Genomic DNA, 15502 nt, shown 5'->3' on the forward strand with positions numbered 1-15502 from the left:
GAAGGACTTATAGAATTCCTGGAATGGCATAGCTTGTACAAATTATTATTCAGTGATTTCTTCAAAGAAAATTGAATGCAAAATTCTTCCCTAAGAAGTTTGAAAAAATAGAAAATTTCATCAACAAACTTTTCCACTCAAATCACGTGCATATTCGCCTCACTGCTTAAAAAGAAATAATTTTCCCAAAGACAGATCATTGTTAAACACATAAAAGACTTGCAGTAAACTGCTTTTATACATTAAAAAAGAAAAAAGATTGAAATAGCAATGCTTTGAAATTGAGTTCTAATGGCTACAACTTAATATTTACTAAAGAAATTTTCTTAAATTAAAGGATTCCAAAAAGTAATTTTATTGATAATGAATATAGATAATGTGGTTCTTCTTCAAATTTAGTTTTGCCTTACATCTTATCAAGCTAGAAGAAACCAAGGTTGTTAATTAGGGTTGGGTGGATATTTTGTACCTGCATGAAAGTAGTCATCCACTCAGATCATGTTCCAGTCACTAAAACCCATACTCAGGTGCTACCTCTATCTAGAGAGGGCAAATTCCCCACAAGGTACCCTGTGAACAAGCAGTATAGCTCAGGAAAAGAGTATTTCATTTACAAGACAAAAAGACCGATTAGGACTTTTGACTGATATATGGGTAACTTCTGCTCATTCATATAAAAAATGTGTAGGAATATTTGATATGTCAAAGTTGTAAGATGACATAAAAAAAGTTATAATGATTTTAAAAACTACATATTACTGTAGAATTAAATTGACACATATTACCATATATACATACATATAATTAATACTAATATTTTAAGTATTTAATGTACATGAAGTTATTTTTATAAATACTTATTAAGGAAATTACATTACTATCCTCAGTTAAAAAATGAGAAATTATAACTAACATAAAGTAATTACACAGAGAAGCATGATTCAACTAGATGCTAGGATTCAAAGTTAGATTTTTATCATTCCAGAATCAATTCTTGTATTTACTTTGCTATGCTGAAGTCACATAATCTTAATTATGAGTCTCTATATTCATTTTGGTATTTTCACATAAGCTAATTTTTCATACTTTAAAAAACATTTTCAGTTGTGTTTTATCTGCTTAATGTTGAAATCTTGAAAATCTTCAGATTGAAATCATATATGGTCATGTTTACCATTTTTGTCATAATAGCCCCATTCCATTTATGTATGGTAGTACATAAATGAAATTATATACACTAAACAAATTGTATCTAAATTTGAAAAACACTATTTCTAAAGAAGCGACATTTCCAGTTTTCAGAATAATGAATCACTGGTGTGTTTTTTTTTTTCTCATCTTCACCAGTAAAAAATCCACTATTACAACCATTATCAAATACTAAAATAAAGTGTACATGGTACCGTTTCCATGTTCTGTCATTTTTAGTTTAATTTCCACACATTCAATTGCAAAAATTTAAATATCTAGATAGGTAACACATAGAAAACCAAAATGAAAAGGAAAATATTTGAGTGAATTTTTAGGGAAAGATACATTAACATCATATTCATATATGATTAATTAATTTCACAAAAAAAGTTGTTAGAAAATTTTATTCTGATCTAAAAATCTGTGTACTTGAACTATTTATTTTCTTTTTATTCTTTTTACATATAGGAAAGACAAAATTGTTTTTGAAATTTTTTATACCCATAAAATAATACAATTTAGACAATAATACTTGAGTTTTATACATGATGTCTGTTTAAATATGTGAATTAGATAATTACAACCTTTCATATAATTCAAAGATTCTTGTTATAAAGTCTCCTCAATATATAATTAAATGAAAAAATAGTTTCCCTATTAATGGGTCAAAGACAGTATAAGATAAACCTGATAGTGAAAATTCTGCATTCATTTACTTTTTCAAAGCTAATTACACTTCATATTAAATAAGTGTTCTATTTAAAGCTCCATAGGGTTTCATGGAACTCCAAGATGCAAAGCAGCACAATGACTTAATTTTGCTACTCACTGTCATACTCCCTTAGGTTCATTAATGAGTTTTCTAAAGATTAGTTTTCTTAATGGCTTAATAGTTTTTCCAGCTTACCAGCTGGATGTACTCCAGGATTAATAATGTGATTTATGGTATTAGAAAGTTAAGAATTAAAGAAAATAACAATTTTTGCTTCCAATACTTCTGTATTTGTAATTTACTAGAAGCCTCTTGGCCAGAGGTATTTTGTTAGGAGTAGCTGAAAACAAATGGATATATTTTAAAGAAATCACTTTTAAGTATTTCTAGGAATTGGTGCTATAATAAGCCTATGAAACACAGAGGCTTTTATTACATATCTTTAAATATGTGACATTAGGTTCAATTACTTATTTTGAAAAAAGAATTTACTGTGGTAGCCTGAAACCACACTTCAAAAACTCTAAACTGGACCCAAGTGAGCATTAGTGCACTATCTAGGAAGGTGGAGTATAGTTTTGGGGGAGGGGAGGAGTAAAAATAAAAAATTAAATTGTATTAACATAATAGTAAATTCAGGTAAAAATAGAAGTCTCAATGCTGTAAAACTGGATGAAAAAGAAATCTAATCAACATGCACATATATCAAATATTATATTTCAGGGCGAGTAAATTTTGAGAATTAATTCATTTGTATTTTTTCTTTTACGCATTTTCCCTGTATATATCCTAATCATATATGACAAAATCTGCTTTTCATCTCCATTTTTAACTTCTGTAGGCTCTATAAATATGTACAGCAATGGATTAAACTACTATATGAAACAAAACCATCCACTGAGAGAGTTCTGCCATACTATTTATGTTCCTGGACAGTAAGGTTGTGTGTGTTACAGAAGTAAATTTAGCCTGTGAAACCAGTGCTCACAAGTAGTTTCACATTAAAATAGAACTTTGCAAGACTTCAAATTAAGTTAATTTGTTTACACTTCTCATCCATCTAATGTATATTTGCTTATTGTTATTTGTGTGCAATTACTTCATGACTGCACTTTTTCCTGAGAGAATATTATTATATATTGGCTGAGTCCGTTTATCATTTAATTTAGTATAATATAACATGTTAAGATATTTTTTTTAGAGTCAAACACCTCAGTAGATATTAGTAGAGAAAATCAGGAACACATAGAATCCCCAAAAATAATCTGAATGTTAATTATATTTAAATTATGCCATAGTTTATATATATATAAGAATGCAATTAGTCTACTGACACTCTGGATTCACACTGTTCTTTTTATGAAAATCCACACTGTTTGTGTGGATGCATGGGTACACATGTGTGTGTTCATGAGTGTATTCACATATCAACAAAATACAGTAATCTTCCATATAAAATTTGTCTATTATTCTGTGACATATTACACAGCTTCACTTTGTTACACCTTGAAAAATAAGTTACTCAGAATTTGTATAAAAACAATTATCAAAATAAAGAATAATATCTCAGGAGTAAATCTCTTTATGAAGTCAGGACTCAAATCTGTTTTGTTCTGTTAATAACTGATCAGATGAGAAAATTAAAGTCCAATGATTGAAGGATTAAAAGAAAGAAAGTGATTATCACAATGGGTGAATTATAATTGGATGGAAGCTTTTTACAATGACCTTCACATCATTTAGAAAATGATTTTAAAACTTAAAGTTCATCATTTGCACTATGATCTCTATTTTACCTTGGAAACATTCACAGAGAACTGAGAAAGGCAGAATATCTGACTTGTGCACTACTTCAAATTCATCTCCCAGAGTAGGAAATGAAGAAAATGTTCTTTTCTCCAAATAAAATAATGCAAAGTACTAAAAGTAAAAAGCCTTTTGCCTTTCCCAGCAGAATAGAGTGCCTGTGTTCAAATCAGCCAATCTCTGTAAATGTTTCCCAGGCGTTACAGCCACCGTTGTCTGCTCATTCTCCTACTGAACAACAGAAAACATCACCGCTACACACACACACGGGAAAAAAGTAGGTCACTCTTCAGAGTTTTCAACTTTGCTTTATAGCATATATTAATTGTTACTGTTTTAAACCCAGTTCATTTGATTTAACAATATTCAGCATAAAATAAAGATTGATTTATTTTTACCTCAAAAACTTCTTCATCCAAAATCCTTGTTCCAAAAACTGTGATTCCATTGGTGTCTACGATTGCCCTCTCACTTCTATCAAGTGGTTTGGTGGTTTTCTTTTTACAATCAACAATCATTGTCACAGTTTTCTTCTCCACGCTGATTGCTACCCGATGCCACCTAATAAAGCAAGTAAATCTTTTGTAATCTTCAAAGACATTGTTGCCAAGTCATTATTCATATTAAACACAATGTATTATATAATTGCAAAAGTGAGCTGAAATTGTACAAAATATAGTCTCACATATAATCCATCAGTTAACAGGTGACTACTTACTATTTACCCAGAACAGTGTTAGATACGAAAAAGGACACAGTGTTAAGATTCACAGCAGGACTGTCCGTCTATGCAGATAAGTGGCCCAACCTTAGTTTCATTTTGTGCTGTTGCAAAAGCTTAATCTCACTTGTCCTGATGAAGGTACTTGATAGAGATCAGGGGTAGGATATGGGGTAAGGAATAGTTTCTGTGTACGTAAATGCTTTCTTCCAAAGTGGAATTCCACTTTTAAAAAATCTGCTGTAGAGATCCCCTGAGATGGACTATAAAAGGGTATGTCTCCTAATTGAATGACTGCTCCAGCTAGAGCAACTGAGCATTCTAATTGTAAAATACAATGTGCTTCTCTGTCTTTATTCACATTTATTTCAAGTGCTTTCGTTTTCTTTTTCCATTTTAATTTCAAGACAGTTATAGATCACTACTGTGGGCAGGATCCAAGAATGAGACACAATATCTCTCCTTCTTTCCAGGGTTGGCAGGAAGTGGGAACACTGAAAGAAAGCACAGTCAACGCATGTGTGGAGTGAGATCCTCAATTCACTCTGAAGCTACTGCTCCAGCTAATTAAGGGCTGGGATGACAGTCTCAGCTGGGGAAACACGGCCAGTCCTTCGGAAACATACATACCCTACTCTTCCTGTAAAATGGTGGGTTTTATTAACAGTATCTGGTGCTAACATAAACCACCAAGTGAAGGTGACTTGAATTTTGTAAGCCACTCTGGTTTATATTTTACTTTTTTTCCAAATGAAAGTGCTAGATTAATATTGCAGAAGTGTCTCAGGCTAGATCCATAAAATAAAGTACCCCCAAAATTGCAGGAGCCTTCCTAAAATGTCTGTTTCATGTGATTTGGCATGGCTCCTGAGTAGGACCAAGTATATTCCCATATACACTTATTCTTTGGTCTTCCCATAGCACAATCAACTTAGGCATCTGCTTGGTTTGAAACAAGCTAAGATTTATATTAGGCGCCACTTAATACTGTGAGAGTAAAATCTACATGTTTTTCTGCCAAGAAGCCTGTGTCTTAACTTAAACCATCTTCACTATTGCATGTATGTGCTTTTCATTAACAGAAAATAAAATTATTTCAATTGTTAAAAACAGAGCAGGGCTTTAAACTTGATATTTTTGTTGAATTAATCTAAGCTGTAATAATGATATATAATAATCATGGTATTACATTCAAAATACTAAATTACCCCTTAGTTTTGGAATCATTCTTTATTCTTCTTTTCAATCATGGAACGATCATCACTTTTCATATTAATTATTAATGATTAAAATGTATATTACTCGTGAAAGCCTAGTTTTTGCTGGTAGTGAGACAGAATTTTCTCCATGATCCCAACAAAGATACACTGAGTGTGGATTTTTCTTTCTATCTTTACTGCAATTTCCTTCTTATGTTTATAACCAATGTCATATTTCAGATAAAGCTATTTTAAGAAGCCTAGATTCAGCAATAAAATTTAATAAACATAGTTATTTGTATTTATCTGCTCCCTAAGTGAAAGGCAATGTTTACAACACAGAATTCAGAATTCAGCATGATTTCCAGAAGAGTGTGGTGGTCGTTGGAAGGTCTGACTGCCTGAATTCAAACCATATCTCTGCCACTTTCTAACAATGACCTCAGGCAAATTACTTTAAACTCTTTGTGCCTCAGTTCCCTTATCTATAAGATGGGTTTATTGACATTATTTTCTTGAAGGAGTTATAAAAATTAAATGAGTTTAACTATGTATTAAGTGGGTAGAGCAGTACAAAGCACATATCAATTATTATATAAACCTTCCTACAATTGTTCCTTTTAAAATGACTGGCAAAAGGAAAGTGAGTTAGGTCATTCCTCTCTTTAGAAAGTCTGCAGTGACTTTCCATTTCAATCAGAATAGAACCGGAAGGGCTTACAACCACCTACAATTTCTTGTATCATTTGCTTTCACACTGCTTCTCCATTGAATCAGCCCACTCTGCTCCCACTCCTGCATCCTTGATGCTTCTTGGACCAAATCAGCCACTCCTGGAACCAAAGGCTGTGCATTTGCTTCCCGTTCTCCTGGGAGAGTAACCATGAGCACGACATAAACTCCATCACCTTCATGTGTCACCTTCTTAGTGGGATTTTCCCCGAGTCTCTCCCTAAAATTGCATGACCTGCCACCATCCTGTATCCCCTTCACTGCTCTGTCTCTCCCTCAATTATCACCACCCTTATTATTGGTAATTTGTTTTTGTTGTTAATCATTTATCTACCCAGATTGTTATCTTTGTAAGATGAGGTATTTTTTTGTTTTGTTCATTTAAATATTTGTTGTGTGATCAAATGAAAGAATTGCTGTCAACATAGCTAAAACATTGCATTATTGTGTTACTTACTTCCCATCAGCAATATTAACAGTTCTGAAGAGGGGATAGTCTTCTGGGGTAGGTTTTCCAGTGTGGTCTTCAAATAGGAAAACAGGTGATCTCCCAACCTCAACACCAATTTGCTGAATACCATGCTCATTATATATAGATAAAAGGAAAGACTGAATTCCTTTTTTGGGTTTTACTGTAAATAATATTGAAAAATCTTCTGGAAAAGTTCCTCCTGAAAAGAGAGGCCAAAGAGTCATAAATTTCAAATTTCCAAATTATTCCTGGATCACCTTATTATTTTTGAACTTTCTATGTGGCCTGAATAAGTCACCTAAATTCAAACAGTAATCCAATACACATTAAAAAAACAAATGGGGAGGGGACTCTATTAGATTTTCTCTGTAATAATTGTCCAAATTCAAACTTTAAGCCATTCATTTAAGGCTCAATGATTACGTGAAACTGAATGCAAAGCTAGGAAACAAGATCAAGGTGCCAATAGAACATCAAACACATAGTAAGAACTTCCAAAACACTTAAGTATCAGTTTTAGTGTAAGATTTAGTGTAAGATTTGTATATTTTGCTTTATCTAATCTGTGGCTATACGTCTTCCAAGAGACATTGTAAGGACACAATATGTGTATGGTATTCTTTTTGTCATCCTTCAAAAGCTAAAGACTTTCTGATCAGTTTTTCCTATAACACAATGCAGTTTCACTATTAAAGAGTTTATGTCATTATAAATCAGAACGATTAGATTCTTGACTGATTCTAGATTCAAAAGCGCAGACAGTTTTGTAATTTGTTTTGTTTTGTTTTTCACTCTCACCATCAAATCCCAAATATCTAACATGGATCTACATCTACTTAAGTGATTATCAACTAAATATATCAGTTAAATAATTACCATAAATATCTCTCAGAAAGCTAAGCAATGACTACTTGTATATTTTTATTAAAATAATGTTTAATAAATTGCAAGTTTTTTCTTTTCAAAAATAGTTCTACATATATATCTTATTTGATCCTCTTACCACCCTGGGACATAAGTAAAGCAGACATTACTATTTGAAGGATGAGATTATTTCAATTAAAAAATTATCCTTATAGAAAACTGGTGGTGTGCATGTGTGATCAAGGACATAACCTGGCTAACACTAAGAGCTTCCATATTCAATCCATCATTCCAAATTCTATCATTACAGTAGTATAAATAGTAAACATATTATGAGTATGACTGTCATGGATTCAAATTCAAAAGGTTACTAGCAATGCCACTTCTAAAAATTTATTGGGGTAAGAAGTATGCTTATGTGTAAAAATATTATGTTAATTCATCAAAACACTTTATAATCACAAATGTTGAAATGGTCTACAATGGTTGGAACTGGTTAAATAAAATACAAAACACCTATATAGTGGAATCCTATGCAGTCACTTAAAATAATGTATTGGAAAGATGTTCAATGAAATGTAAATTATTAAAATATTGTGGAAGTTAAATAGGAGTATGTCACAAAGAACGCAGTCAATGTTAACTATTTCATTCTAATCTATCTATATCTATATATCAAGTCTATATCTGTTAATAGATACCTCCAAAATAAAAAGTGTTCTTATAATTCTCAATTTTAATTTTTCAAATAATTTACCAATACAACTTTTGTAGTATAAGAAGTAGTTATAAAATCTTTGCTGTCACAGAAAAAAATATACATATATACTTTTGCTTTAATTGATTTGTGTCACAGAGACAGTCAGTTTTATATTCATGAAAATCATGAATGGAAAAGTGGTAAGATACATCAATTAATAAACAAGTTTTGCCTGCTTATACTATAAATAAAATATAGGTTATCAGCCTATTGTTAAAGAAACTCCATAGCAAATAAGTAGTTCAGAATGTTGGGAATCACAGGAATTCTTTCCCTAAATGTACTTAAATTTTTCAAATATCTCATACATTAAAAATAAACCTAAAATATTATGAACTAGGGGAAACAATATCTTTTGCATTTTTTCCAAAATATTATGAAATAATGTCTACATAAAGACATTTAGGAAAAGAGAAATTTCAGCAAATAATATACTGAGATAAGACTAAGCAAATGTTTACAAAGTTTAATGAATTGTCCAATTTGTACAGCACAATTTTGAAAATTATCAACTTTGACCTACACTAATGAGTAAAATCTTTCAATTATGGAAGTATTTGCCAATTTAAAATTAAACAGTAAGATTATAATTGCAATCTTTAAGCTACGATCTTTAAAAAGGAAAATTTTGCTACCCAAAAAACATTATTCCATGTCCAAATGTTGCCACTCCACCTTTGCTTCCTCCTCAAAAGACACTAGTAAAAGTTGTTCATATAAATGTATCAGAGAGAATTCACTATGATATTAGTTCAACAACAGAAATGAAAAAACATACTATGTGAAATTTTATCTGAAATAGCAGTGATCATATGATACAGAACACGTGGAATTTTTCAACTTAAAAAATATGCTTTGAAATGCATAAATGCAAACTAAGAATAAAGCATCCTCTCTACTAAATGACTGCTATTAAAGAAAAAATTACTCTTAGTATTGTAAATATGTGTATACATAAATCACATATATGTAATAATACAATTCACTCAGTATATCAGATTCAATAGTGGTTCTTAAAATAGAGTTTTAACATCAATAGACATTGCATTCATGAATAAATTTGAAAAAGGCACCATAACTTTACTCTTTTAATATTTTAAGCTATGGCTAATATATTTCTATGTAGAATATATCTCCATTTAACCTAAAATCTCTTTCTGATGTAGTTTAGGGATAAGCAGGGTTCTTCAAATAAGGAGGGAAGGCCATTTTATATAGTAGGAAAAGCACACTTTACTTTAAAAGAGAGAAGATTAGTTCTCAGCTTCACATCATTCACTGGTTGTGTGATTACATTCAAACACTTCACATTTTTAACTTCTAATCCATAACTCGGGTTTAAATATTTCTCTTTTCAGATGGTTATGAAGGTAAAGACCAATATATACAAAGTTTGTTGAATAGTATCTGACCCACAGCAGGGTCTACAGAGAGCAGATAGAATTTTCAAGTCACAGCTTTTATTCAGTTCACATGCACAAAGTTCTCAGACATTTAGATTAAAGATCTCAAATGGGGACTTTGAGGATGTATATATTCTAATTCTACAGAATACTATAATGACTATCTCATAATTCCCCACCCACCTCCTTTCAATGTCAAAGTTTTCAATACTACAGCTTACTTTATTGATTAGAAAAGAAGTTGCTGTTATGTCTTCCCATAATGGTAGAAACAGTATTCCAAATAATTTTTCAAAGATTTCTTTACTTATTTTATAAAAAGTAATATTCACATATTCAGTTTGAATTTTTTTTTAACCATGAATGTGTCATTGGTAATTTTTCTTAATTGCTATTTTGCATTATTTGACAGGAAGATCTACCCTCTGGGAAGGAAAGTTTATAATCATTTGTGTGGGGAAAAAAATGAGGTCTCTTTTGTAGGTGTGTCTTCCTATCAGAAATATGCAGTATTATAATCATATGCCTAAATCACAAGGTTGTGAGAAAGGGAAAATAAACTTTGATGTACATGAATTATGTTAACTGGCATGAAAGAAGATCCCAGGGTAATACATTTTATTCTTTTTCTATGAGTAAAACAAAAGAAATGATAAAATTAATCAAAGTAACTACCACATTGGAAGGCAGAAAAACTGACCCTGAGATGAAGAGACAGCACAAAAAATAATATACTAAATTCTAAAGTACTTCTAAAGCTTTTCCATTAATTTATTTTCTCTCTTGAAAATTCCTATCCCCTTCCTATTTTTGCATTAGTGTAGATAATTAGAAACACAACTTAATCTTTACCATTTAACACTTAAAATTTGATTTTTAAATATTTTATAGATTTAACAACTATTTTTATTTTCAACACAAAAATTGTGCATTGATATTCTTTACATTTCCAGTTTGTCACTCTTCTCTATCCACCACAAAGTATTGCAAAATAGGAAGTGTTTTGAAGGAATAAATGATTTATCAAAATAAGTCTGTTTTCAAAAATACTTTAAAATGTCCGTCCATGAAAAATATTCTCTTACTTTGTAATTTGTTAGTTCCTTGACTTATAATTTTTCTATTGATAAAAAATAGTTATAAGTGAAAATAGACAACTCCTTCAGGTGGAGGCAGTAGACGATAACAGAATTTAAATGACAAACTGTTCCTGAGACGATTCCAGAACACCGAAAAAGAGACCCTTGATATATAAGAGAGACCCTCTCTATATAAAGGCAACATACAAGACCTGGATTAAATATTGATCCATGTATTTTGGACAAGTCAGAAAGCCTCAGTGAAACTCAATTTCCTCTTCTGTTAAATAGGAATAGAGGCACTCAGTTTAGCAACATTCAAAGGAAAAATAATCAACATATATATCCAATAGCAGGCAAGAGCTTGTAACAAGTTACCTGCTAGAAAATTTTATGCTCAGAAATTGTGATTACACCACTCAACAACTTCCCTACATTATGTAATTTCTAGATAATTAGTGTTACTGGTCAATTAGTGCTTTCATGGAAAGAAAAATATATTCACCAATAATTTTTCAATACCATTTGAAAACTTCTCAGGTAAAGACCTTCAAAATCTGTAGTCCTAGATCTCCCAGTAACGGTAAAATGTGACTACCTTTTGTTTTATTTGATATAAGAACAGGGTCCAAATATAATACAGAATGATCTGTTTATAACATCTTCTGAAGATGTATTTCTTTCAACAGAAACTTACATTTATTTTAGGAAGGCACTCATTAAGTACATCTAAATCTACATGTCTATTAAATCAACTTGGATAGTCATTATGGGTAAGATTTCCACATTCCCCCAAATGAATAAATTCTACAGTATTATATGCAAAAATGAGTTAGACACATGTTATCTTCAAATTTTGCCATCTTGAAATAAAAGTGAATTATTAAATTTTTGAGTAAGAAAATCTGTGATTATGCTGAATTAAAATTGGCAATTATTAAATCATTAGTTATTTTTATTGTCACCTTAGTGACCACGATATATTTGGTGTCTGATATATGAAAGAATTTTATTTTCACCTCATAATTGTGCATTAGAAAGCATGATAAAGCCAACTAATAACCAGCAAACTAGTAGTAGTCATAGTATTAAAGTGAACATACCTGGAAATAACTGTTTTGTTGGGGCACTGAGTTGTGCTTGCTTCGAAACTCTGTAAGCAGTATCTGAACCTTTTGAATTCTTTCTGTTTGTGCAAAAGCCTGTTGTTTTTGATATTCCCTCTGGAGAACTGTGAAAATCTAGAGCTTTGAGTACATCAACTGGAGCAGCTGAAAAAGAAGTTTAAAATAAGAAAAACATAAAGAAATAATCTAATATAAACTGAGCATTTATAACAGAGGATTTAGTTTGTTGTGCCACTTCTCAAATCTATTTATCACTTGTCAGGCTTTCTTAATACCTGAGGAGGGAGACAGGGGATTGGGGAGTGGGGCAACAGGTAAAACATAAACCACAGCATTCCCATACAAAATACCGCAAATGGGGAATCAAAGTATAGCAAAGAAAAACACAAGATTTCCTTTTATATATATATTTGTGTATGAGTGTGTGTGTGTGTGTACATAGGTCTTGAATTTAATATGACCTACATGTGAATTGGCAAACATTCTGATGCATCTCAATTTATAAAAACTTTGTTCATTCTAAATAATGGCATTATTTGGAATTAGTGAAAGCCAACAGCTGTACATAGGCCATTAATTTCTAATAGGTTTACTAGTCAACTATCCATAATCTAAACAAAGATGATTTTGAAGATTCAAATTCACAATGAATGTGACACATAAATACTGCAAAATGTGCAGTTACTAAGCAGTAATGTATTCACAGAGAAATTAAAGATGTTAAAAAGAATAACAAAATATAATACCCTTGTTTTGAGTGATTTCCTATGTTAATTATTTACAAAGTATGTATTAGTATATATGTGTGTGAATGTGTGTGTTTGTGTATGTGTGCCTCCATGTATGCATCTAGGTATACTTTGTTGATATTTACCCTCTAAATTTGCCAGAGTAACTTCATTGACATTGCTTCATGCTTCATGCTTTAGACTGAAAATCTTTGCAGACAAGTAATTGTGTCTTTTGTTTTGTTCCGTTTATGGTTTGTTGGCAGAAGCATACATCTCCCAGATCCAGCTACTTCCCACTACTATGAGGCAGTCAACACAACATAAGGTTGGAACTTCATGCTTCTCCTTTGTAAGTGTCTTCCCTTTGAATAAACTTGACATTTTAAGGTGCTTTATTGGACTATAATTCACACACCATGCAATTCATTCATTTCAAGTGCACAATTCATTGGTTTTGGTATGTTGTATGTTATTCATTTTTGTGGTAAAATACATACAACACAGAATTTGTCATTTTAACAGTTTTAAAGTGTACAATTTAGAAGCATAATTACTTTTGCAATGTAGCACAACCATTGCCACTATCTATTTCCAAAATGTTTTCATCACTCCGAACAAAAATTCTTCAACCATTAAGTAATAACTCCCCATTTGCCTCCTCTGCCCAGGCCCTGGTAACTGATAATCTACTTTCTGTGTCTATGAATTTGCCTCTTCTAGAAATTTCATCTCAGTGGAATTATATGATAGTCTTCAAAACTCTAGACACAGACGTACCATACAACCAAGGTGATTCCACTCCTAGGTGTACACCCCAAAGAACTGACAGCCAGGACTTACACAGAGACAGCTACACGCCAGCGTTCAATGCAGCATTATTCACAATAGCCAAAAGGTGGAAACAACCCAAATTTTGACCAGTGTGTATACAGATTAACAAAATGTGGCACAGGCGTACACTGGGATATGATTTAGCTATGAAAAGGAGTGAAGTTCTGATACATGCTACAGCATGAATGAGCCTTCAAAACATTATGCTACATGAAATTAACCAGACATAAAAGGAAAAATGACATTTTAGGCCCCCGTGTTCCCTGGTCCACAACTAAATACTTACTTAATTTACTAAGCAAATTAAACCATGAATCATGTGATATAAGCATTGTTCTAAAAACAGATTTTAGAATGCATGTGATTCAATATACTTATATTCTACTGACTTTCTCTCTTCATTGAAAAATAAAAATATTCAGAGAATATTTGCTGGGCAGTATATCACTGAGCCTGTCTGAGACATAGTCCTTACTGGAAGTATTTAAATTCTAATTAAGGGGGCACTAAACAAGTCCCAGTGAATATGTAGGAGGCACTATCTATAGATACACACAGCACTGTTTTGTTTAGAAGCAAAAAAAGTCCTTTCTGGCTGAAAGTGAGAACCAATATTACTGATTTGAAAAGCTTCAATTGTTAGTTTATAGAAACAGAATCACCGTCAAATTTCACCAAATGTTGGGTTTTATAAATACCTTGTTTTGGGGATGACTTAACAAAGATGAAAATGAGACTGACTTTAGAATCAGGAAATATGATCACCACAATTTATCACACTTCACAGAGTAGAGAGTGGCTTGCAAAAGAACGTTGTTCTTTAACAATTCCAATTCCAACTAAGAGTTTTTTGGTATGTTGTTATGTTATTCATTTCTATGGTAAAATACATACAACACAGAATTTGCCATTTTAACAGTTTTAAAGTGTACAAAGTAACTATCAGTCCATTATAGAATGTACGAATGAATGAATGAATGAATAAGTGCTGTGAGCAATGGGCATCTGGTGATTTCCTTAAAATTAAATTTTAGGGGTACTGACCTTGATGCATATGATTATAAGTGGATGAAGCTTTATATAACTTGCCTTAACGGTGTAAGAAATATACTTGCCTTTCATAATAAAGACTCTTTCTACCTATTTCAAGCTTCGGAATGAAAACCAACATACTATCCAGTAGAGTATACATAGTTACAAATTATTTTTTTAAAAAAACAAACCTTTTCTTTATGGAAATAAGACATTTCAAATGTAGCACTAACTGTGCCAAATATGACACTCTTTAGGTCAACTTTAAAATACATTAAAAGAATTATAATAGCATTAAAGAACATTTTTTGCAGTAATCCTGCTTACAATAGCCAGTTTCTTCAGGCCAATCAGATAACCAACCATTCTTACTTTCTTCTTTTCTCTTACTATAAAACTAAGAAAATAGTAACTATAATAGCTCCTATGTCCAGAGAACCTAATATGTGCCAGTTGAAAGACTAAATTCTTCACAAGCATTAATCCTTACAAACATGGCAGGACATGTGTTCTTATCCCCACTATGCAATGAAGGAACTGAGAACCAGATGGTAGACTAAGGTTATTCCTAAGGTCTGTATGAATATCAGATCTAAGCTCTTTCCCCTTCACCATCCTCAGAGCTTTACCCCATAAATAAAAAACGTGCAAAAAGTAACTTAAAATATAAAAGTAATATAATAAAACGATCTTGAGTCAGTTAATTGGTTTCTGATGCTTGTATTTGTTGTAAATTCAATTCATTTCCTGTTTCAAGGTATAAATTACTCTGAGGAAAACTGTTTCTAAAAGCCACAGCATCTTATCTGCTTATTTTATCTTATCTCTTGCTCTGAAGCCAT

General features: G+C 31.6%; 1 protein-coding gene across 2 annotated transcripts in view; it reads right to left on the reverse strand.

The window, feature by feature from the left end:
• The window catches only part of COL11A1 (collagen type XI alpha 1 chain), a 225566-nt gene that overhangs the window by 195482 nt on the left and 14582 nt on the right, over positions 1-15502 (reverse strand). For both annotated transcript variants that reach the window (XM_036879053.2, XM_036879052.2), the window contains exons 2-4: positions 12043-12210; positions 6819-7032; positions 4108-4270 (exon numbers count right to left, since the gene is read on the reverse strand). In XM_036879053.2, coding sequence (XP_036734948.2) covers positions 4108-4270; positions 6819-7032; positions 12043-12210 — 545 coding nt within the window. The remainder of the gene's footprint in view (positions 1-4107; positions 4271-6818; positions 7033-12042; positions 12211-15502) is intronic.

Source organism: Manis pentadactyla, chromosome 4 (assembly GCF_030020395.1).
Source record: "Manis pentadactyla isolate mManPen7 chromosome 4, mManPen7.hap1, whole genome shotgun sequence".
Taxonomy (NCBI): domain Eukaryota; kingdom Metazoa; phylum Chordata; class Mammalia; order Pholidota; family Manidae; genus Manis; species Manis pentadactyla.